Here is a 23704-nt window from a genome sequence, read left to right as displayed (position 1 = left end):
GTGTGAGTTTATCGGTGTCAATGAGAATGATTTAAAACTGTCGGATTTTAGCATCACAAAAGCTTGAATAATTAATAAAAAGTTTGAGCCCAAAAAAAAGTCATTTGTTAGAAATTCATTTTCCAAAAAAATAATTAAAAATAAAAGATTAATTATTTTCAACGAATCGTATGTTAGCATCGTGCACTACAATGAAAGAATTTTTTTAATAAATCCCGCCAAAAAAAAGTAGAAATACATGACGAGGAGTCTTGTATACATAACTTTTTACATAACCACCGCTTTTTTTTTTTATTACGCCAGCGGAGTCTGACCGATCTGATATAAAAAAAAAATAAATAAACGTCGGAAAAAAGAGTCCTCGGAATGAGGAAGTGGAGGCTAAATAAAAAAAGGGTCGAGGCTTCTCTTGTAAACAATAAGCTCGGGTAAAAAAATCTAACTTTAACTACTGATTAACGTTTCGGATATGAAAAATCATACCCGTGTTTATCAAACCCACCCTGCTTTTTTTTTTTGCTATCATAATATGGTACCCGATTTATTTAATTTTTCGAGCGGAAACATCCGCTTAATTAATTATTCTCATTATTATTATTAATTAAATATAAACGCCGTATTAAATATTTAATCCATAAACACTGACAGCAAGGAAGACGTTTTGTAGGAGAGTAAAAGTTCAGGAGAGATAAAAATTTATTAAAGTATTTTATTGGATATATTTTATTATATTCGGAGCGGGATATTTAAGATGGCTATAATCTTGTACTGGAGATAATCAAGATCTCATTGAACGGAGTCATAACAAGTACAATGTTGCTATGGTGATTTCGAAGTAAGGACTTATGTACGTATATTAAATATATATATGTATAGAAGGACATGCATTTAGTCGAAGAACTTTAACCATGTTGTTATCAGTATAAGTAATGCACTGAAACAATAATTAAGTTTAATTTATGGGGGAAGTTTAGATGTAAAAAATTTATTTAATTAAATGTTCGTAATTTTAATTATGAGTTTTTATTAAGAATTTACTGGAGTAACTTACGGTAGTGGGAAAAAAGTTGAGCTTAAATTGTCAATTTTCATTTTCAATACATGTCAAATTTTGAAAAATTTTCTTGGGGTGAAATCAAATTTCTTATGGCAAAAAATTATGAAACTGTAGTCGAAGTCTAATAACTTTTTGTTTTTTTTTTTTTTAAATTATCAATTTGAAGAAAAAAAAATATTTCAAAAAATTGCACCTCTAGTTTTTTAAATTTTCTACATGCGCATATTTTTATTTTTTGTAATTGATCTTTTGAAAAAAATCCGGAAAGTCTTAATTGACCGCTAACTTCAAAATCTTGAAAAATTTTTTGTTTTTTGTTCAAAATTAAAAATTTTTCTCACGTCAAAAAATTATTTTTTTTTTCTGTGTAGCATAAGAAGCCACTGCTCCATTTTTTGACATTTAATACTTTATTTTAATTAATGAAAAACTATAAAATAAAATTCATTGCAGTAATGATTAATGATAAAAGTTATCTGTATACATTTAAAAAATTATCATTGTGTCAAAACGCTACCGCTCCCTTATATATATATATATATATATATATATATATATATATATATATATATATATAAAGTAAGATACCGCAATTAATATAAAAAAATAGTAAATTTTTTTCGAGTTTTTTTAACTCAAGACTTTTATAAAATATGTAAATTAATAAATTATGAAGGAAAATTACACAAGTTTAAGCTGGTGTATTTTTACCTGATAGTTTGTGAGTTGAGATAATTAAAAAGAATTTTATTAATTAAAGTAGTTTGTGTAATTGAATAGAATAAATTTAATAGAGAAGTTTACGAGAATTATGAAGATGATTTTTTAAAAATTTATATCATAATAATAATAATAATAATGATTATGATGATATAATAAAAGAATAAAACGTAAGTTTAGTAAGTGTGTAAAGACGGATATGCGGATATAAAAATAGTGGTAAGAAAAGAGTGGAAAGAATCCAAAAGTAGCTGAGTACAGTCGAGGTTCTGGGGTTGTATACTTCTACCACTTGAACTGCTTCTCTTATTTTTTTTTTTTTTTTTTTTTTTTTCTTTATTTTCCCTCTGTCTAGAATGCGAAAACTTTGCTGTGTTCAATTTCTAATATATCCTTGTCCATTTTAAAATAAATTAGTAAATCTGTTGATACTTTTTGTACTTTTTCGAAAATTCAATTTAAAATCGTAATAACACAACACATGCGAATAATTTATTGTCTAACATATTTTTCATGGACATAAATAATTTATCCTTCTAAATATAAACCAATATTTTTTAACGGCTTGTTTTTTTACTTACATCAATTAAAACCGTAATTAAAAACAACAAATTTTATATTTTTTTTTTTTTTTTAATGACTTTGATACTTAAAAATGTAATTTACTTTCCACAAAAGTCCTTTATAAACATAAATTTTAAATTTACCTCCCAATAAAAAAAAATCTCATGAGTTTTTTTTTTGAATAATTAAAAAGTATATTATCCACTCTATTAATTTTAAATACTCATCAAATCGTACAATTTTTTTTTTTTTTTTTTTTTTTTTTTTTTTTCATGTCAAAAATTTTTATCAATTTATAAATTTTTATTTAAACCCAAATAAAAATAATCCAGAGAATATTGCGAGCCCTCCGTTCATTACAAAGCCCTAAAATAATAAAATATATATTTTAAAATTTCAGTCGCTTTGTTAATGATCGTACATGAAAATTAAATTGCCCGATCCTTTGTAACCAAACGTTTAATTACCATTAAAATTACACAGTATGTAAAACAAATACTTTTACAAAGAATCGTTTGTGTAAAGTTAACATTTTTTATTTATCTATCGTTTTCCATAAAGTTAGTTGTTTTGTAAATTAAAAAAAAACCACAATCATCTTTTTAGTTGCACAGTTTACTGTACTAGAGACTGTAGTAGTGAATTATATCGTTTTTTAACCAGGTGTCGTATACAACCCACATCAGCCGTCATATACATGCTACTACACCTTCCACACCTGCTAAACTAAACTTCCACACGGTCTTTTGCTTCACTATGTACTCTATATACATAAATATATACATATATCCATACATACATACTCATATTATATAAACACGATATTACCAGGCATCAGGGCACGTGCGAGACCACGTAAGAGTGAGCAAACAACAGTAGCGGCTGACGGATTGCCGAAGTATGCATCAATATGCATCACGGTTACTTTGCCATAAATAAAATTACTATTATATTGCACACGTGATACTTTCGATTTTTTAAAAATGTTTTTTTGCAAACTAAAGATGAATACCATCTTTGGCTTTTGTTTTATTTTTTCTCGGCTGTATATATTTATTTTAAAAAAAATTTTTTTGTTTCTTTTCTTTGTGGTCTGTACTATTGATATCCGGTTTTCCTGTATGGAACGACCCACCATACAGACACCATTGTTTTACTTCCTGTGTAAGGCTGAAAAGTCATTTTACAACATTTTGAATTGACATCAGCAATAAATTTTTTTAAAAATATTTAACGATAATTTGGAATTTTTTTTATTTTTTTTTACTGCAATTTAATCGGCGGGAAAAAGTATGCAAGTAAATTTGAAGATAAAAAAAAATAAGAAATTTTGAGAAAAAATTTGAATTTTTTTTTGTTTACGGGAAACATAATTTTAATTTTTAATTTAATAATACGCACGGTAATTACATATCCGGAAGTTAAAAAAAAAAAGTTACGTTCATCCAAGCGATGATAAACTTCCGGCAACGGAAACACGATCCGAAATGCGTAAACTTTATTCGTAAAAAATTTTTATATTTTTATTTTATTGACGAAACAAATATTTGTTTTTCTTTAATATTTTTTATTTTCCATAAAACTTTTATTTACACACTTTGCTGAACTTTATATTATTATTAAAACAAAGTAGACCGTAAAAAATTGGCGGCAAATTCGAAGCGATCACGAATTTCATTTAAATTCGAATTTCTCCAATTCGCGGTTTTAATATCAAAATATTCCCAGTGAATTTGACTCCAAAAAAATTTTCAAAAATTTTAAATTAAATCCACAAATTTTTGAAAATACACATACATATATTTTATGAGTAAACAAAACTCGGATACTATTAGATAAATTCAAACAGTAGTTAGATGCAAGTAACAAGCATCAAATATTAATAAAGCATACATTCATATCCTCGTGATCTGCATATGTAACTGCAACGATAAATGCAAGAACATTACTGCTACCTACAGTATATGTATCATAGATCGTACAAAGGGCATTGGTATGCGATAACAAGCCACTCTTGCATATATCTATACCCTTTACTAAAATTACCGAGTGTACTCTAATATTGTCTACATACATTTACGTATACATCTCTATCTATATATCTATATATGTACATATGCAGACATAAGTATATGAGGTAGTGACCGGGTCATCATGCAATAGACTGTCTGTCGTACAATTGTTGATTAAAATAATACAATAGGAATAAAAGACAAGAGATCTCTTGGTAACGAGGAAATGGCCGTTTTTTATTTTAAATATTTATTTTATTCACATAAAATTTATTAAAAAAAAAAATATATATATATAACAATAATAATAATAATAATAATAATAATAATAATAATAATAATAATAATAATAATAATAATAATAATTAATAAGGTATCTCAACGCCTTCAATAGAATTTTTTATTAAATTTTGCGTTTTGCAGTGGTGCCGATGACAAAAGTCTCGGATTCTCTTGCAAGCTTCCTCTTGCATTTCCACCGGCACTGTTATTACCAGTCTTATGTAAGACGGCAAGTCAAAGCACTAAAAAAAAATTATATTATTTTATAGCTCAGATAAAATAATTAAAATGAATTTGCTTACGCCTCCGGGTAGACAGAAAACAGACTCTTCCATCAAAAGCCGCTCGACGAAATCAACTTCGGTATTAAATTCGGGAAAGGATTCCAAATCGATATGCACCTGAGGATAATTATATTTAACAAATTAATTATTCCACAGTATAATAAATAAATAATTTTAATTGACAATTAATTATTGAAATATATTTTACCATCATGTACATGGCCCCGTCAGGCATAATTGGCTTCAGTCCAGGAATCTCTTTAATAAGATTGAACGTCGTTATCGAGTGATTCTGAATAACATATAAATGGGTTATCAAATTAATATTATTTATTGTTATATATATATGTATATGTATTTATATTTATGCATGGAAATGCGTACAGAAAATAGAGAACACAGCAGTCACGTGTAAAGCCATTCATTTATATGTGAATACATTTTGCAGTGCATGTTTAGTTTGACAATCGTCAGGCATAGCAAAACGGACAGGCTTATTGGTACCATAAATAGAGTATACAAAAAGAAAGACCGACATATATATATATGTATACATATATATCTATATATACAAACAGGAACGAGAGGAAACCAAGGGATGCTATTAATATTTAAGTTGAGAAATACATGTGACGCACATGTGTGACCAGCAAAAAGACAAACCGTTTGAGAATAAGCGTAGAGACCCATATTCTAAAAACTAAAACCAAAACCGTATTTCCTTTTTAAGGATCTCCTTTTTTTTTATTATTTTTCTAAAATATTTTTTCGTTGATTTTTGCCTTTACTTATATTTCATTTCATTTTACTTGAATTTTTTCTTTTTTTTTTTTTTTTACTTACATACAGAAGCTTGGTAACGTCGTCGAAAAATCGTTGAGGCGTATTTTTAAGTATTCCTGGTAATGCTCCTTGAATTATTGTACTGCTACCAATTATTCTTTGGCTTAGACTTTGCAAACCCTGGCGTATCTATCAGAATATAATTAAAAAAAAATAACATGGGAATTTAGACGGTGGAAATATTTAATAAATTTATGTATGATAAATATTAAAAGTTTTATAAACGCGTTGCTAAGTTCAATTAATTAACTCTAATAGATATTTTATTTTATTTAATATTTATAATTTAAATATTAATGCCGCTGTTACCTCATTATTGAATATATTTTGTCGGTCGTGAATTATTACCCATCCCATTCGCCATCCAGGCACGAGAAACCTATTACACATAAATCATTTAATTAAATCTCACATCGAATTCATTTAATTACGTTTTTAAATTCCGTTAATTAATTAATTAATTGTTGTTGTTGTTGTCAATTGTAATTAGAAAATACCTTTTGGCTAAACCGCTGCATGACAAAATTGGAACTTCTGTTGATAGAGAGGCCAGTGGATAAAATGTCCGTCCAGGAAAAACCTTAAAATTATTTTTTTAAATTTAAATAATTATGGCGGGAAAATTCAAATTTTTAAAATACTATTAAATTTTAATTTACTGAACGAAAAAAAAATTTTTACAGTTCAAGGACCCAATTTAGTGGAAAATTAAAATTTTATTCGTGACAATTTAAAATTTATTTTTTTTTCATTGTGCATAAGGAAAACGCTTAAGATTTACTGTACTGTATAAAAACGTACATTATTTCTTCACGTCCCCTATTTGTCTGACCCTCCCCTAAATGCTCTAGATATTTAATATAATTTATTTTTATCTCATCATTTATTCTAGTTTAGTGACCTATCGGAATCAATACTTTTTAATTAATTACTTATTTTATATTTTTATTTAATCAGCAGCGAAAAAAATATTTTAAAAAAAATCTCTCAATATTTAAAAAATAAAATAAAAAATCCCGATCTCTCTCGTCTAAATAATTTTTTTTTTTTCATTATAAAAAAAAAAATAAAAATTCTCACAACGTAAATCTGATAAAAATTTAATAACTTTTTTTAATCCGCGTCGGTATGAAGAGAAATAAAATTTTTGGACAAAAAAAAAATCAAAAAACACAAAATAAAATTTTGAGTACCATGTGCTCGTAGATTTCGTCAGCAATAACAGGAACATGATATTTAGCAGCGACATCGATGATATCCAACAGGTGATGACGACTGTAGACAGAACCACAAGGATTAGAAGGATTATTTACAATGATTGCGGCGGTTCTCTCGTCGATCAACGATCCGAGATGATCGAGATCTATTTCCCAACCTAGATCCGGCTGAAAATAAAATAAAATTCAATTTTATTCCAATAGTTCAAGTGCACGTAATCGCTTTTCGGATTTCGTGTTCTACGTACACACATTCTATTCTATTTCACTCTATATATAAATATATCCACCCACACATGAGTAGTAAGCAAATAGAATTTATAAATTTAAATTTGAAATGCACATACGTACCAAAAGATTGTAAGCTCTGACAGTCACACCGAGTCCTACTGCGAGAGTGCGGTACAGAGAAAATCCAGGTCTGGGTATCAAAATATTCTGGCCTTCTTTAGCTAATACCGTTATGCACAAATCTAAGGCACATGAACACCCACTACACAATATCACGTCCTTAAAAATTTATAATGATTAGTACAAAAATCTTATTATTTCATTTTATTTAAATTAATTACTTTAGCATCCACTTTGAGATTTTCAGTCGAACAGTATTCGGCAACAGCTTCGCGCGCTTTCTGATGGCCTGAAATATTTTTTGTTATTCCTTTAGTTCTCATATAAATATATGAATGTACGAATAATTGAGATTAATTACCAGTACTCGGTGCATATCCATTGTATTCATATGAACCGACACTTTGTTGTATGGCTTCAATTACTTCTTTTGGAGGTTTCAAATTACCAAATGTCGTTGGATCACCTGATAATTCACAAACAAGTATATATACATATATATTAATTATTTATGCACGGCAAAAAATTGGGAGAGAATTCAGAGTGATCTAGATTTTATTTAAATTTGTATTCACTCCAGATTTAATCCGCAAATTTTTTAGTCACTATTTCAAATTACATTTTTTGGTAAAAATTTACAAACGCGGGAACGAGAAGAAAAATAAAAATTTGTGTCAAAAAAATTTTATTTTTTGCAGAAAAAAAAATTAAATGTCAAATATAATTTAAAAAATTTTTATTCAAAATAAAAATATACAGCCGGACCTCGTTATAAGACTATCATTTTGTCTTTTTTTCCAAACTAAATATCACGATAGCTTGAGAGAGAAACTAATAGCCTTATAACGAGGTCAAAAAAAATTTCAAAAAAATCTTTGAAACCAATCGGATTTTTCTTACCGAAAATTTTTTATAAAACTGATCTTTCAAAATTTAGAACTGTTACGAATGAAATTTTTTTTATTTAAACCAAATACTTTTTAAAATTCATCGAAAAGAAATCTACAAAAGTAGTCATGTGTTTATAAATATAAAAAAATGAATAAAACATACGATAAAAGGTCAATTATTATAATATAAAAATTTCTTTTCGTTATTTAACTCACGTAAAAAAAAAAAAAAAAAAAAAAAAAAAAAAAAATGGAGAATGAGAATGAGGAGCCGAAGAAATCTCTCGGATGATAATATAGGATTGAACGGACAAGAATTGAATTTATAAGGGTAAAACTCACCAATAGAAAGTGCTATGAGCTTTTTATTTGGGTTTGGCTCGACCACAATATTTTCTACAATAGCCCTGATAGGATTGTGAGTACGCCTCGCAATGTCTGAAGCACGAACATCCCATCGTTCACGAGATGTACTGACGGTATTCGACATTGTCATAGAAAAATTGCTCTTTTATTTTCCCAAATAAAATACAACCAATAAATTTATATTAATACGGCCAATATTTCCGTCCGCAATTGTCCTGCCCAATTTTTCCCTCTTACGTAATCCGTCTTATTCAAAATACCCATCAACTTATACATATATATATGTATATATATATTTATTTATTCTGATAATTAATTAAAAAGAGCGAACAGTTGGCAAGTTTTTCGATTACTAAAGTTCTCCAGGATGAGCGGACACTTGAAATGCTCAGGAACTTGTTAGAGGACGGATTGATCGAGAAATCTTATTGGTCGGTCAGTTTCCACACCTTCTTTCGATAATTTATTTAAATAAAATAACACTATCAAGACAGGTACAACTCTACTACGTATTTGTATATTTATAAAAGTATTAAATATATAACCAGATTCTCCCATTTAAATAAATGTCCTCGTCACAGCAGTATGACTTATTATTTATTTATTTACAAAAATCAAATATTCATTTTTCTCGGGTGTAGCTTCCTTTCGACGTTTAATTGCAACAAAAATTGAGGAAAAATTTTTGGAGACTTTTTATTTTTTTTTATTGGCATTGTAATTATTGGCAATTTTCTTGACGATTTTTAAAATATTTAAATCTATGGAATGTTGTTTTACCAGATTATGCGCGGTATCACTGGGGGCTTGACATATTAAAACATATGTATATATATATATATGGTGGGAGCCGATGCAAAACCTCCATCGAGAACAGTCTTTCCTGAATTTCCAGAGAGTTCTATGTTAATATTAATTTAAATTTTTTATCACAAGACTTCAATATGTCTATTGATAAATAAGTAAATAAATATATAAATAAGTAAATATTATTAACTATTAAAAATATAAACAAGTGAATGGATTAATCATATGAAAAAAACATAATTAGCATAATTATTAATTATTAATTATGCATCTATGAGATTTATGCTAGGAAATTTTTTTTTTTACGTCAATATTTTTTTATTATTTTTTTTTTCTTAAAATGGAATTAATTAATTTTTATATAATTGATATTTAAAGAGTTGATTGACCTCGCATTAATTAAATTCAGTCTGATTGACAATTTGGAGGTTTGCTGGAAAAATATTCGCGGTTGATTAAAAAGAAATATTTATCAAGTTATAGTCAGTTTAAATATTTGATTTTTTTAAATTTAAAATTAAAAAAAAAAATTGTTGATTGAAATTAGCTTTGATTTTTAAAAACTCTGGTGGATTGAATCAGTGATTTATTTGAATTCTGCATAAATAATTTATTTGAAAATTGTTTTTTATCGTAAAATGTTTGTTGACGGAAAAAAAATGTAAAAAAATATTATAGAGGCTGGATTTATTGATACTTACGCCAAAGCATTGGACGAGGTGAGAGAGAAAAATTTAATTAGAGAGAAAGAAGGTGTATCCTTGCTTACAATTCACGATTAAAAGTTTAAAAACATTTGCAATCATGCATGCAGATGTTTCAAAACACGTGGAGGATATTTACTACAATTAGTAGTTTGTTGTAAGATGATGACTTAATTTATTGCATCTGAACAAATTTAAATTTCATTTCAAATAGTATGTAGCAGTAAATTGTTGTTTGATTTGTACTTATTTCAAATCTAACTCTGATATTTACATTTCCCTCGACTGGATCACCGCTAAAGTAAATCGTCGGTTTAACATACTAACACTTTTTTTTTTTTTTTGAGAATAATTATGCAGATTCTTGACTCTAGATTTTGATGAAAATTGTTTGAGTAATTCGTGGGTTCAAACAAAAAATTAGTAAGAATTGCTAATTTATAAAATAAATGTGTGAATGTAGCAGACAGACAAATTTAAAATTATTAATAAAAAAGTAAATGATTAATAAAATTGAATTTAAAAAAAATGCGCATTTAAAAAAATTTTAAATTGATAAGTGCATTTTTTTCAAATATTTTTTTAAAAATTATTTACCCTACTTATTTATAATTTTAAATTTTTCATGCCTGCTACATTCACACTCGTACAAAAAAAGATTTTTTGATGTAAAAAATATTTATTCACCTGAGAAATTTTTGAGTTACCAATTGAAAAAAAAAATTTTTTTTGAGATAAGAAAAAATTTTTTTCTGTGCAAACTTTTTTTTTAATTTGCAATTTTTTTTCATCAAATGAATTGCAAAAAAAAAAAACTACAAAAATGCACATTCAGAGAATTGAAAAATCTATAGGTGCAATTTTTTAAAATATTTTTTTTTTATAATTTATCGTTTGTAAAAAGGTTCAAAAATTATCAGTCATCAGTTAACTTCAGTATCATATCATTTTTTGAAATTTCATATTAAACGTACAATTGTCTACTCTCTCTATCTATAAAGCGACAATTTTTTTTTAATTTTTAAAAAATTGCTATATTTTCAAAATCAGTCCCGTCTTTTGAATTTTATTTTAAAAATTAATATTTAAATTTTCAAAATTAATTTTCTTCAACTTCGTCGTAATTTATTTTTTTAAATCCCAATTAAAAAAAAAATATTTGTCCTTAAGATTATAATTAAAATTAAATGCAGTCGTTATGGAAATGAATGAAAAATACAGCGGGAAAAATAAGAAAAGACAATAAATCCTCAGAATTATTTTCACAATATCATTTTTATTGATTATGTAGCAAAATACTTATGATTTTAAATATTTGGCTTCACGCATAATTATCAAGCTATAACAATTTATTTATATTAATATACAATATATAATATAATATAATATATATATAATAAAATAAAGTGCGCCGACATATGTAAATACGGGCAGTGTTCATGGTAGTTTAGTTAATTAACAAATTTATTTAAAACTTTTTTTGTTGGACAATAAAACTTACGTGTACAAATAATTTCATTTAAATATATATTAATTTACATGCTAAGTAATATACTAGCCACTTAGTTTTTATAATTCAATGATAATGTAGATGGAAAATTGAGGAGTAGAAAGGAAAAAAAAAAAAAAAAATGATAAAAAGTTAAGGAAAAGGAAAAAGGGCGAAATGAATTGACGGATCCTGACTATAATTCATTCAAGAAGGACTAAAAAGAGTACAATAGATAAAAAAAACTAAAATTGAGAACCCGGTGAACTTGATAAGCTTCTTCAGTTAAATTTATTATTAAAATTGCGGTAAAAAAATGTTTTTTTTTATGTATAATTTTAAAAACCAAAAAAACCAATCAAGTCCTTCTTGCGCCGTCAAAAAATGCTATTAGTTATTCAATATTTAATATTTAATATTTATTAATTATCATAATTATTATTATTATCATTATTATTATTCTTTAATATAAATCCATTTATCAAATAGTTTACAAATTACGTATTCTTTATACAAACTTGGCAGCGACTGATTCGGGACCTAAGATTACCAGCCTTGAGGGTCTGTTTCTCAGGCTTTTGGAATTGTTGTCTGTCTTCGATAGTCGCCATCCAAAAACTGAACTCATTAGCATAGTAGTGGCAGTGTCCTTTGGCGCCGTTGCATTCAATGAAAGGTGTCGCGCGGAAATCTTCAAGACACGAGCCTGGACTCGATAATGACTGACCGCCACCTTGTGATCCAGCTCCCGTGTGCTAATCAAAATTTTTTACAATTAATACAATAATTAAATCCTATTTTGGAGTGATTAAAAATTTTATTTAAATTCAAATTTCCCCCGTCACTCAGAGTTCCGGAGTTAAAAAAAAAAATCCCGTACGGAGTAAATAGAGAATTTGTTTTTTCCAGTGATGTGATTTCGGATTGATCTGATTTTTATTTAAATTCGCATTTACTCCGATACGGAGTTAATTTTACTCCGAACTGAAGTTTCAAAATGAAATCAAACTCTCATTCGAAGTTAATTTTACTCCAAACTGGAGTTTTCATACTAAAGTAAACTCCCTTTGAAAGTTAATTTTACTCTGGGCGAGAATTTCAATATTAAAGTCTTACTTTAGGAGTTAATTTGACTCCAAACCAGAGTTTTAATATTGAAGTAAACTCCCCTTCGGAGTTAATTTTACTCCGAACTGAAGTTTCAATATTAAAGTAAACTCCGGTTCGAAATGTAAAAAGTAAAAAATCATACTCCGAATTGACTCCGGATTTAATACCGCGTTCACTCCGCAATTTTTTACATTTTCCAAAATACAAGTGCCCTAATCAATAAAAATGATTAATATCCAAATATTTTACCATGACAAAACTGTAACCGATCCATATTCCATTCCATCCTGATGGACACTCAGGAATACTCAGCGACTGGCTGTGAACTGCTAGAACATTAGCGGGAACTTCGCAGACCACGCACCTAAATTCAAATTATTTTAAATGATATTTATTTCGTTTGCTGGATTTGTTTTCAGGTAATTAGTATTTTTTTGTATGATTGTACCTAGAAATGTATTCCTCGATAGACGATTCTTCGACGGGCATCATCGGTATCGGACTGTTGGTGGACAGCCAATAGGAACGGTCGTTACGACTGGCATAGTGACATACGTTGTTAACGTCGCAGAAGAGGAAAGGCATCGTGGAGAATTTCCGTACGCACGAGCCGGCATAACCTGTTTTTCGAGCAAGCAGATTAATATTTATAGGACAAGTTTTATTGGTTTAAAATTTATATTAATTTATTTTAAAAGTTTTTTTAAAAATCTTGTTAATATATATGAGTATATATATATGTAAGCAATATTGACGGGTATAAGAAACTTATTTTTGATAGTGATAGTCATGTAATCAACTGGCTATCAAGGACATTTGATGACGTCAATCAAATTTAGAAGTACTGAGATCATGCAATGAAGGAAAATAATTGTGATTGATAATTATTTAGTGGTGACAAGTACCTAGATCTTGAGAGTGCGCTCTTTCATCGCCATCTGTGTAGAGAAGACTGTATCCTTCCCAGAGTTTTATGTGACCGGGCTCGCAGCTCGGAACTACTTGGCTTTGGCTGTGTCGGACTAGTAGAATTCCTGTTAGATAGTCAGCAGCTTGTTCACATGGCGCACCGGGTTCTCCTTTGGGTCCTGGTTGTCCACTGGGTCCCGATAACCCTGGAAGACCTGGGGGCCCAATAGGACCTTCTAACCCTGGACGACCAGCAGGTCCAGGAGCTCCCATGAATCCTTGGGCTCCTTTGGCTCCGGGGATTCCAGGGAAACCTGGAGGTCCGGCCATTCCTTTTTCTCCTGGAGCTCCGGGTATTCCAGGGGAACCTAAATAATTTTTGTGGTGTTAAGTTGGTGAGGAAATTATTGTTGAGTTGGATTTTGGAGTGATAAATATTTACCTGGGTAACCGCGATCGCCTTTTGGTCCCATTGGAGGCTCGAGACAGTCATCACCTTGGTCACCTTTTTCACCCATAAGTCCCATTGCTCCTGCGAATCCAGGTGCACCTGGGAATCCTCGGTCTCCTTTTTCGCCCTGTTCACCAGGTTCACCGGGAATGCCGTCGAAGCCGCGGTCACCTTTGTTCAAAATTTAAATATAACGAACAATGTTAGTTTTTTTGAAGCGTCAAACGGAATGCAAATCCAAGAGTGAATTAATTAAATACCTTTTTCTCCAGGAATACCATCAAGACCAGGAGGACCAGAGAGACCGCGATCTCCTTTCTGTCCTGGCGCACCAAATAATCCAGGTGGACCTTGATCTCCTTTGAGTCCTCTTTCTCCAGGAATACCAGGCATTCCTTCGAGTCCAGGTTCTCCAGGTCTTCCGGGGGGACCTTCTGGGCCCATGAGACCAGCATCTCCTTTTTCTCCTTGTTGACCTACTGGTCCCCAAGGTCCAGCGTCTCCTTTGTGACCTGGCAATCCTGGGAATCCGGGTTCTCCTTTTTCACCAGGTGTCCCAGGGAATCCATCGCGACCATGTTTACCCAACATACCAGGCAGACCTTTTTCTCCTTTCACTGTTGCTCCTGGGAATCCAGGGCTACCCATCATTCCTTGGTCACCTTTAAAACAATTAAACAATTAGAAGATCAAAAAACACAAGATGTGCTTTCACTTGAGGTAAAGAAAAATATTTACCTTTAGGTCCAGGAGCTCCAGGTGGTCCGGGGTTGCCTAGGAGACCAGGTGGACCTCTGTCTCCCTTTTCACCATCGAAACCAGGTTGTCCATTGTATCCGATATCACCCTTTTCACCTTCGGGTCCATCAACACCCGGTCTTCCAGGTTCTCCTTTCTCTCCTTTGATGTTAACAGTCAATCCTGGGGGACCGCGGTCTCCCTTCTCTCCTGCGGGTCCAGAAACTCCTGGAAGTCCTTCAATACCTTGAGGTCCTCGTTCTCCTTTAGGTCCATCCAATCCAGGTCTTCCAGGCATACCAGTATCACCATCAAGACCTGGGAAACCAGGGGGACCAGCTGGACCAACATCACCTGGTTGACCTGGAAGTCCATCAAGACCTGGACGACCTGGTTCTCCAACAGGCCCAGGGTATCCGGCATCTCCCTTTTGGCCAGGGAATCCAGCAACTCCAGTGTCACCTTTCAAATAATTAAATAATTAATTTTTTATCAGAATTTAAATTAATATTTTTTACTTTTGTTGTATTTTTTTTATATTAATATTTATACTAATACCTTTTTGTCCTTGAGGCCCAGGTAATCCATCGAGACCAGGTATTCCAGGTTCTCCCTTAAGTCCGGGTAATCCATCACGAGCAAGTCCAGGTCTACCAGCTTCTCCTTTTTCACCATCAAGACCATCTCTTCCAGCAGGTCCTGGAGCTCCACGAACTCCTGGCATTCCGGGTTCACCTTTTTGTCCCTTAGCAGATGTTTTACCAGGTTCACCTTTTCTTCCTGGGGTACCCGGGAATCCTCTGTCACCTTTGATTCCTTCTAATCCCATAGGACCAGGCAATCCCGGAGCTCCATCAAAACCATGATCACCTTTAGGTCCAGGTGGACCCATGCGTCCAGGCTTTCCTTCCAATCCTGGTAAACCAGGGAAACCAGAAGGTCCAGTTTCTCCTCGTTCTCCTTTCGGTCCTGGTGCTCCTTCAAGTCCAGGTTGCCCTGCAACTCCAGGTAAACCTCTTCTTCCAGGATATCCTTTTGGTCCATCGATTCCAGGTTCACCTCTGTCACCTTTTTCACCAGGGAATCCAGGTAATCCAACACGCCCAGCTTCACCAGGTAACCCTGGTTCTCCTTTGTTACCATCCATACCAGGAGCTCCAGGAACACCAGGGGGCCCAGGTGGGCCAATTGGTCCAGTATCTCCTTTTTCACCCGGTGCTCCAGGTAACCCATTAATTCCAGGTACTCCAACGTCACCTTTTTCTCCAGTAAAACCAGCAAGACCTGGATAACCTCTCGGTCCTTCTTTTCCAGGCAAACCTAAAAATCAGAAAAATTTTATAATAATTTCGCCCACTAATCCTCTAGAATTAATAAAATAATATAAAAAATCAGCAAACCTGGGAATCCACGATCTCCTTTTTCTCCAGGTGGTCCAGTCAATCCCTGACTACCCTTGAGCGAAAGTCCCATTTCTCCTTTGTCTCCTTTAGCAGCAGGTAAACCAGGGAAACCACGTGGACCATCGCGACCAGCTTCACCCGGGAATCCCATGGGTCCAGTGTCTCCTTTGTCACCTCGTGGACCTGGCAATCCTCTGGGACCAACAGGACCTGGGGCACCAATAGGACCTGGTGGACCTGGGGGTCCTGAGATTCCTTGTAAACCTTTGTCTCCAGGTAATCCATCGCGACCAGGTGGACCAGGCTCTCCTTTATCTCCGGGATAACCTCTGTCTCCTTTGACTCCTTCTTCAAGATTTACTGGGCCACATTGACCAGGTTCACCTTTAGGTCCATAGAGACCTGGATCTCCCTTTTGTCCTCTAGCGCCAGGTCTTCCTGGTTCTCCAGGCTCTCCTTTCACGCTTATACCTTTTTCACCTTTTGCGCCAGGAATTCCAGGTCTACCAGCAGCACCATCTTGTCCGGGGAACCCACGGTCACCAGCCTCTCCTATTATCAACAAAAAAAAAAACATTTAATGTCTGACTGTAAACAAACCTGTGAATTTCTTTTTGAAATAATTTTTACCTTTTAACCCTGGGAATCCTTCTAATCCAACTCGACCTTTCTCTCCCGGCATTCCGATAGGTCCAGGTGGACCAGGTCTTCCAGGTTCACCACGAACTCCTTTATCACCTTTATCAAACTTCAACATGCTCTCCGTAACAAATGCCGGAGCTCCAGGTTGACCTTGAGGTCCAGGATTTCCAGGTAATCCATCTTTACCAGAGGGACCAGGTGGACCAATTGGACCAGGTAAACCATCAAATCCAGCTTCTCCAGGAAAACCTCTTTCTCCAGAAGGTCCTCGAGGTCCCGGTTGTCCAGGAGTTCCATCATTACCCCGATCTCCTTTTTCTCCTCGTACTCCAGGCAAACAATCTTGACATCTACCACCGATATCTCCTTTCTCACCAGGTTCACCAGGTATTCCAGGCAGACCATCTCTTCCAGAAGCACCAGGTTCTCCACGTAATCCAGGAGCACCTGGTGATCCCGGAATACCATCTAACGAATCTCCAGGTCGCCCACGAACACCAGCATATCCACGTTCACCCTTTTGTCCTTTTTCTCCATCAATTCCCGAAGTTCCATCCATACCTTTCGGTCCCTAATTTTTCAAGTCAACAAAAAATTACTCTGCCGTCTCTGTAAGATAATTTTGAATAGCAAATAATAAAAAATTTACAATAATAGAGAATCCTTTGTCTCCTTGAGGACCTCGTGGTCCAGCAGGTCCTGGTGGCCCATCAAATCCTCTGGGTCCAACTTCACCCGGGAATCCAGTGAGTCCAGGTTCACCTTTGCTACCTTTTTCACCAGGTGCTCCTTCAGGACCTGGAGTTCCAGGTTGTCCAGGACCTCCAGGAAAACCAATAGGTCCACGTGGCCCAGTTTCACCCGGGTATCCATCAGAACCTCGTGGACCTACAGGCCCTGGGAATCCTCTCGGTCCTTTTTCTCCTGGTGGTCCAGGTTGTCCTTTACCACCCTATTAAATCCATCCATTAAATTACTCAAGGCACTTCTCTTCCCAGCACTCAATAAAAAAATTATCAATATCAAATCACTTACACCCGGGGGTCCAGGAGGCCCTCTCAGACCAGTCATTCCTTCGGGTCCATCTTTTCCAGGTTCTCCTTTCTGTCCAGCACGACCTGGAAGTCCATCTAATCCATCAAGACCACGATCTCCTTTACGACCTGGAGGTCCCGGGGGTCCAGAAAATCCATCTCTTCCCTGAGTAAAAAAATCTCATCAACAAAACTTACCAACTGACAAATGATAGCAAAGTCTAATCAACTTACTCGAATACCAGGTGCTCCTGGAAGACCTTTCTCTCCTTTACCACCAGAGGCTCCAGGAAAACCAGCATCTCCCATAAGTCCTGGTTCTCCTTTAGGTCCATCGACTCCCGGTTCTCCCTACAAAAACATCCATTATCAATAACAGTATTGTCAATAATCAAATAATTTTACAAAAAATATTTTCCTACTCACTTTGTTTCCTTTAGGTCCTGGATCTCCAACAGGTCCAACCGTATGTTCAACTCCTTCGAAAGGAACCAAAGGCGCAGTGACACCCGGCGGTCCGATCTCTCCTTTCTGACCTTTGTCTCCTTTCAAGCCCTCAAATCCAAGACCCATGTTACCTTTTTCTCCCTTCAACCCTTGAGGACCCAGTGGACCCTAAAATTCAAAAAAACAAAATTAGTTTACCCAATCAAAAAATTTCTAATTTACTTTTATAAAAAAATTCTTTATTCACATCTCATTCCGATTAAAAAATTCAAATATACCTACATAAGGACCACGTTCTCCTTTGGGACCAATAGGGCCTCGTTCACCCTGAGGCCCAGGTGCTCCAGGCGGCCCTCTTACTCCATCAAGACCAGGCTCTCCTTTGTCACCCTTAGGAAAGTTTCCCGCAAATGCCGGCTGACCTTTGTCTCCTTTTGGACCTGGAAAACCTCGAATACCTCGAGGTCCTGGTTCTCCAGGGACACCATGACGTCCAGGTGCACCCTGATAATTTTAATTTAATCTCAATCAATAAAAAAACCAAAATTTAAAATAAAGTCATCAACAAAAATGAAAACTTACATCAGTTCCATTACATCCATCTTTTCCAGGCAAACCAGGAGAACCCGGTGGTCCCTGGACTCCAGGAATACCATCGATACCCGGAAATCCAGGCATACCCATTTTTCCCTAAAAATACACAAATACGCCTTCTAATAACCCAAATAAACAATTTTAAAAATTAATCTCAATGAAATTACTCTGTCTCCTTTAGGACCTCGCGGTCCCTGTGGGCCTGGATCTCCTTTGTCACCCTTAGGTCCCAACAAACCTTCAGTACCCGGAAAACCTCGTTGTCCTTTCGGTCCTTGAGGCCCCAGAATTCCCGGTGGTCCCTAATTAATTTTTTTTCATTAAATAAATTCATCACCAAAAAGAAAAGAAAGAAGAAAAACAGGATTTACCCTCGAGCCTTTTTCAGCAAAACATTTAGGAGTGCAGCAGCCGCTGCCAGTGCAATTCTTGGATCTTTCCGCACCCGGGATCGGTACCTCAGCATAACTCGATGGATAACCCGATGGATAACCCGATGGGTTCTGAACCTCTATCTGGGTACCCAAGTTATTATAAGGATCCTGAATTGTCCGTTCTTCATAGCCATCATCACTCCTATTGTAAGCGCGACCATCAGCTCTATTATTATAACGATTATCACCTCTGTTCTCATAACGATCATTGCCTCGATAGTCGTAAGGATCATTATCTCTTCGACCTTCTCTAGGATCACCTTCTCTCCGATCGTCTCTACGATCACCGTCTCTACGATCACCGTCTCTCCAATCATCTCTCCGGTCATCTCTTCGATTCCCATAGGGATCATCAAGTCGACCACCATAAGAATCTCTCCTCAACTCATCATCCGTTTGATCTCCATAATTGTCTGCACAAATTAAATTTATTTATTTAACCAGCAGTAAAAAAAGTGATAAATAAATAAATATAAATTTATGAACCTCCATCTTGATTCCAGTAAGGCGGAACCCTAGCGTCCTGTGAATTATTTCTATCAGAGTCCGCTGCTGATATATCACCTCGTGTATACTGTGGTCTGTAACCAAATCTCCCTCCACGTGTCCATGTTTCATTGTATTGTTCCTAAAATTTTAAATTGCCCTATTAATTATAATTAATTTATAAAAAATCAAAGAGTAAAAAAAAATGAATTTTTTACATCGCAGTAAAATAAAAAAAAAATATGAATAATTGAAACAAAGAAGACGATTCTTTAAACAAAATCTTTCTCGTTCCCTCAACTGGTTAGCGACGATTACACGATATGACCGAGTGTAAGGTCGAGACCTTGCGTAATGCAATAGCTTTTAAGTGACGTAAGGGGCAAATGAGATGATGATGATGATGAAGAAGAAAATCTAGAGCATAAATGTGTGTTTTATTATCTAGCATCTTTATTGCCACTCTTATTACTGGCACACACTCGTACAATCAATTCATAAATCTATACTATTTTATTTCATCTAATTGTTTTAACATATATATTTTTTTCTTTTCATTTAAATGTTTTAAATTTACATATTTAACTGTAACGCATCCATTCAAATTATTTTAATTTTTTTATTCTATAGTCAACCCAATTCTCGGATTTTTGATACCACATATCTTTTGTCGGTTCAAGTATCATCTTTTTTTATTATCAACTTTTTTTGTCGCCTACCATCCCAACATATATATGTATATGTATAGAATGAAAATATCATAAATTACGTAATCGACTTACAAATAAACGCGACTTATTTAACGCCCTCAGTATTGCCATAATTAATCTTATTTTTTTTTTTTTTAATTAATAAAATATTTTTTAAATTAAAAAAAAATTTTACATCTGAAGAAATGAAATCGACATTAAAAAAATTATTTCCGCTATTTTTAATACTGACTCACTCTTATCATGTTGATGAAAAAAAATCTAACATTAATTGTATGTATATATATATATATATATATATATATATATATATTTATATGTACGCATATTTATATACTGACATGTGTGGGTGAAGTGTAAAGTCTTTAGCGATACAAAATCCCACGTTAGTCTATTTAGTAAAATAAAAAAATTTTCACTCTCTTTTCCGTAGAAAGTGAAACAGAATAAATAAAAGTGGCCAAGATCAAATAGAAAATCAGTAAATTATGTTAATTTTTTTTTTTTTTTTTTTTTTTTTTTTTTTTTTTGCAGAGAATATTTATGGAACCTTTGGCAAGTTTAACCTACGCAGACATCCTACATGATTTAACCAGACACTTACGCGTTGTGTCAGCAATGTCACTTGTTATATTGTCTCAGATAAACTAAACGCATGACAGTTAAGTAGCTGACCACTAAAATAATAATTAGAGGCATTTTTTTTAACGCGATTATGCCAACAAAAGAAGTGATCCTGTCAGTAGACAATTAACAATTTTTAGATTTTTTTTTAGCCAAATTTATTACAAAAAAAAAAAAAAAAAAAATATGCACATGTAGAAAATTCAAAAAACTATAAGTGCAATTTTTCCAAATATTTTTTTTTTTAATCATTTAGTGCATTAATAAAAAATCAAAAAATTAATAGGCGACGGCTAACTTCAGATCGTAAAAAAAACTTTTGAATTTTTGGTAAAATGATAAATTATAAAAAAAATTATTTTGAAAAATTGCACTTGTAGGTTTTTTAATTTTCTACAAGTGCATATTTTTAGTTTTTTTTTTTTTAATTGATTTGTTCAAAAAAAAAAATGTCTACTGTCTTCAGGATAAAAAAATTTAATAAATTAAAAATGAATTTTTATTTAAATTCATTTTATAAAATCAATGTGCTCGTGGATTTAATATATACATATACACATATATATTATATGATATGTAGGCAACTAAACAGGTATGAGAATATAAACCTGTACACGTGCACAGAAAATAAATCCAAGTTCTGCACGTGACTGAATATTACGGGGCCTATAATTACAGGGTATTAAGTTAAATACCGTTCAATCATATTTTCTTATATATTTTTTTTTTTTGCTTAAATATAATATTCAAATTCCATAAAAATTTTCGGTAGGATTTAATTTACGGTGTTTAAATTAAATGCGTGCCATTAAATGCTTCTTAAGGAATTAAATTTTTTCCATTTGTTTGAACTCGGAAATTAGTTGAAAAAAAAAAACAAAATTCTAATTCTGCATGCGTGTTAATTTCCGATGCCGAGGGGGAGTACCCGTCGAATGGAAAGCGAGCCGAGGAATTACGAGCGTACGAAAATAATCAAGATCTTTAAACCATTGGGTAAAAATAAGATTTAAGAGAAAAATTTTTAAGAAATAAACTGCGGGTGTTCTTTTATCAACTTAAATTAAATATATATATAAATATAAATATATATATGTATATATATTTTTTGTAAAATGTTATTGTAGGAGTTTCTGTTAATATTAGCGATTTAGAATTTTTAAATTAGAATTTGTTTATGTTTTAATTTGTATATATTACGTACCCCTGCGATGACAGAAAGGCAGACCGCGGTTGCGACGAATCTGTAAAAATAATATTTAAAATTTTAAAATTCATTATTTGCAGTTTTATTTTTTTACGCAGGATCAAAATGCAAATGATTAAAAAAAAAAAGTATTGATGATAATCAGGTAACTTTTTCTCTCTTCTCAATCTTCCGTCGGCGCTCAAAAGTACCGTCGCGAAAATAAAAAGATTCGATCCGAGATTTATGATCTAGCGTTCGCAGAATTTAATCCCCGAAATAAAACAAATAGAAGAAGCGAAAATTTTTTAAAACTAAAAATCATTTTTACAAGACTGTAAATTCAAATTTTAAAAATTCGCTCCTGTTAAAATAAAACAGAAAATTCTTGGACACGAGTAAAACTTAAATAAAAAAAAAAAAACTCACCGCAGTGCCAGCCGGGTCATGTCTGGGCTACCTCCCTGAGTCTAGGGAGATCCTTCCAGCCCGGCACACAAGTTATTAACTCCAAGGGTGGACGATCAAAACCTCGTGGCTGTCGATAAAAGAAACGCGAATAAGAAAAGAAGTAACGCAAGAAGAGACACACAAAATAGATCGCGGCCGGGACCGTAGTCGTGTACAAACCGCCGTCCCATCCAGGGAGGGCTCTGAATGAACGTGTTGTCTCGTTCGGGGAAGGAAGGTGGAGGCGGTCGGTCGGTCGTAGTATTCTTGTTGGTTCACGATTCACTGGTGCAGCCGATGTAGTATCGCCACGCCAGCTAGAATTCCTCCGCGCGATTCAGATTAAGAACGAGGAATGGAAGTAGTCGACGAGAGGCCCAAGCTCTTGTGACGATGCCGCGATCCCTCGGCTCAACTCGCTCCCGATATCATTTATTGTATTTTTTATGCACAGAACCCGCAGTAACAATGGAGTCAACACTAAACGGACGACGACTAACCCAGTTCGCTACACCACCAGACTAATATCAGTATCAGCAGCAGCAGAACCTTCAGCAGCAGAACCAGCACCAGCCAGTTGCCGTACCAGAACCAGTACCAATAGCAGTACTCGGTGTCGAACTGTATCCAGTATCTTTCTTCCTCTTCCTCCTTCCTACCACCCACGGCAGTTGGTCTTCCTCCAGGTTCTTCCGCGGCGAAACTCCTCACTCTACGTATTACAAACCATAAAGTTGTTTTACTAACCCGCGTGTCAGCGCGCCTTGATGCCGTGCGTCGTAAACCGCTGCGACGAATTAAAACTCGACACCAGTTACTACAGTGGTAGCTACTGATGCTGGTTATACTCAAGCGATTGGAGCACCAGCACAAGCACAAGCACCAGCACCCGCTCGCTCG

General features: G+C 33.4%; 2 protein-coding genes across 2 annotated transcripts; both read right to left on the bottom strand.

Annotated features, from left to right (window-relative positions):
* Nucleotides 1-4718: 4718 nt before the first annotated feature.
* On the bottom strand, nt 4719-8911 carry LOC103570948 (tyrosine aminotransferase). Its single transcript, XM_008548863.2, has 11 exons — nt 8563-8911; nt 7692-7796; nt 7552-7619; nt 7331-7489; nt 6956-7147; nt 6260-6342; nt 6072-6141; nt 5763-5891; nt 5128-5211; nt 4938-5036; nt 4719-4877 (listed from the first exon to the last, which is right to left on the bottom strand). The coding sequence occupies exons 1-11, from the start codon at nt 8714-8716 to the stop codon at nt 4719-4721; spliced, it is 1302 nt and encodes a 433-aa protein (XP_008547085.1). The 5' UTR covers nt 8717-8911.
* Nucleotides 8912-11353: 2442 nt separating this feature from the next.
* Nucleotides 11354-23683, bottom strand: LOC103570946 (collagen alpha-2(IV) chain). The gene is made up of 21 exons (XM_008548862.3): nt 22784-23683; nt 22373-22412; nt 19835-19976; nt 19286-19761; nt 19082-19216; nt 18903-19010; nt 18603-18824; nt 18300-18488; nt 18108-18224; nt 17875-18039; nt 17489-17791; nt 16828-17410; nt 16195-16749; nt 15353-16114; nt 14795-15256; nt 14317-14718; nt 14048-14227; nt 13602-13973; nt 13145-13316; nt 12946-13060; nt 11354-12341 (listed from the first exon to the last, which is right to left on the bottom strand). The coding sequence occupies exons 1-21, from the start codon at nt 22801-22803 to the stop codon at nt 12084-12086; spliced, it is 5778 nt and encodes a 1925-aa protein (XP_008547084.1). The 5' UTR covers nt 22804-23683; the 3' UTR covers nt 11354-12083.
* Between the last annotated feature and the right edge of the window lie 21 nt (nt 23684-23704).

This window comes from Microplitis demolitor, chromosome 7 (assembly GCF_026212275.2).
Source record: "Microplitis demolitor isolate Queensland-Clemson2020A chromosome 7, iyMicDemo2.1a, whole genome shotgun sequence".
NCBI classification, from domain to species: domain Eukaryota; kingdom Metazoa; phylum Arthropoda; class Insecta; order Hymenoptera; family Braconidae; genus Microplitis; species Microplitis demolitor.
This window is presented reverse-complemented; position numbering and strand designations above follow the sequence as displayed.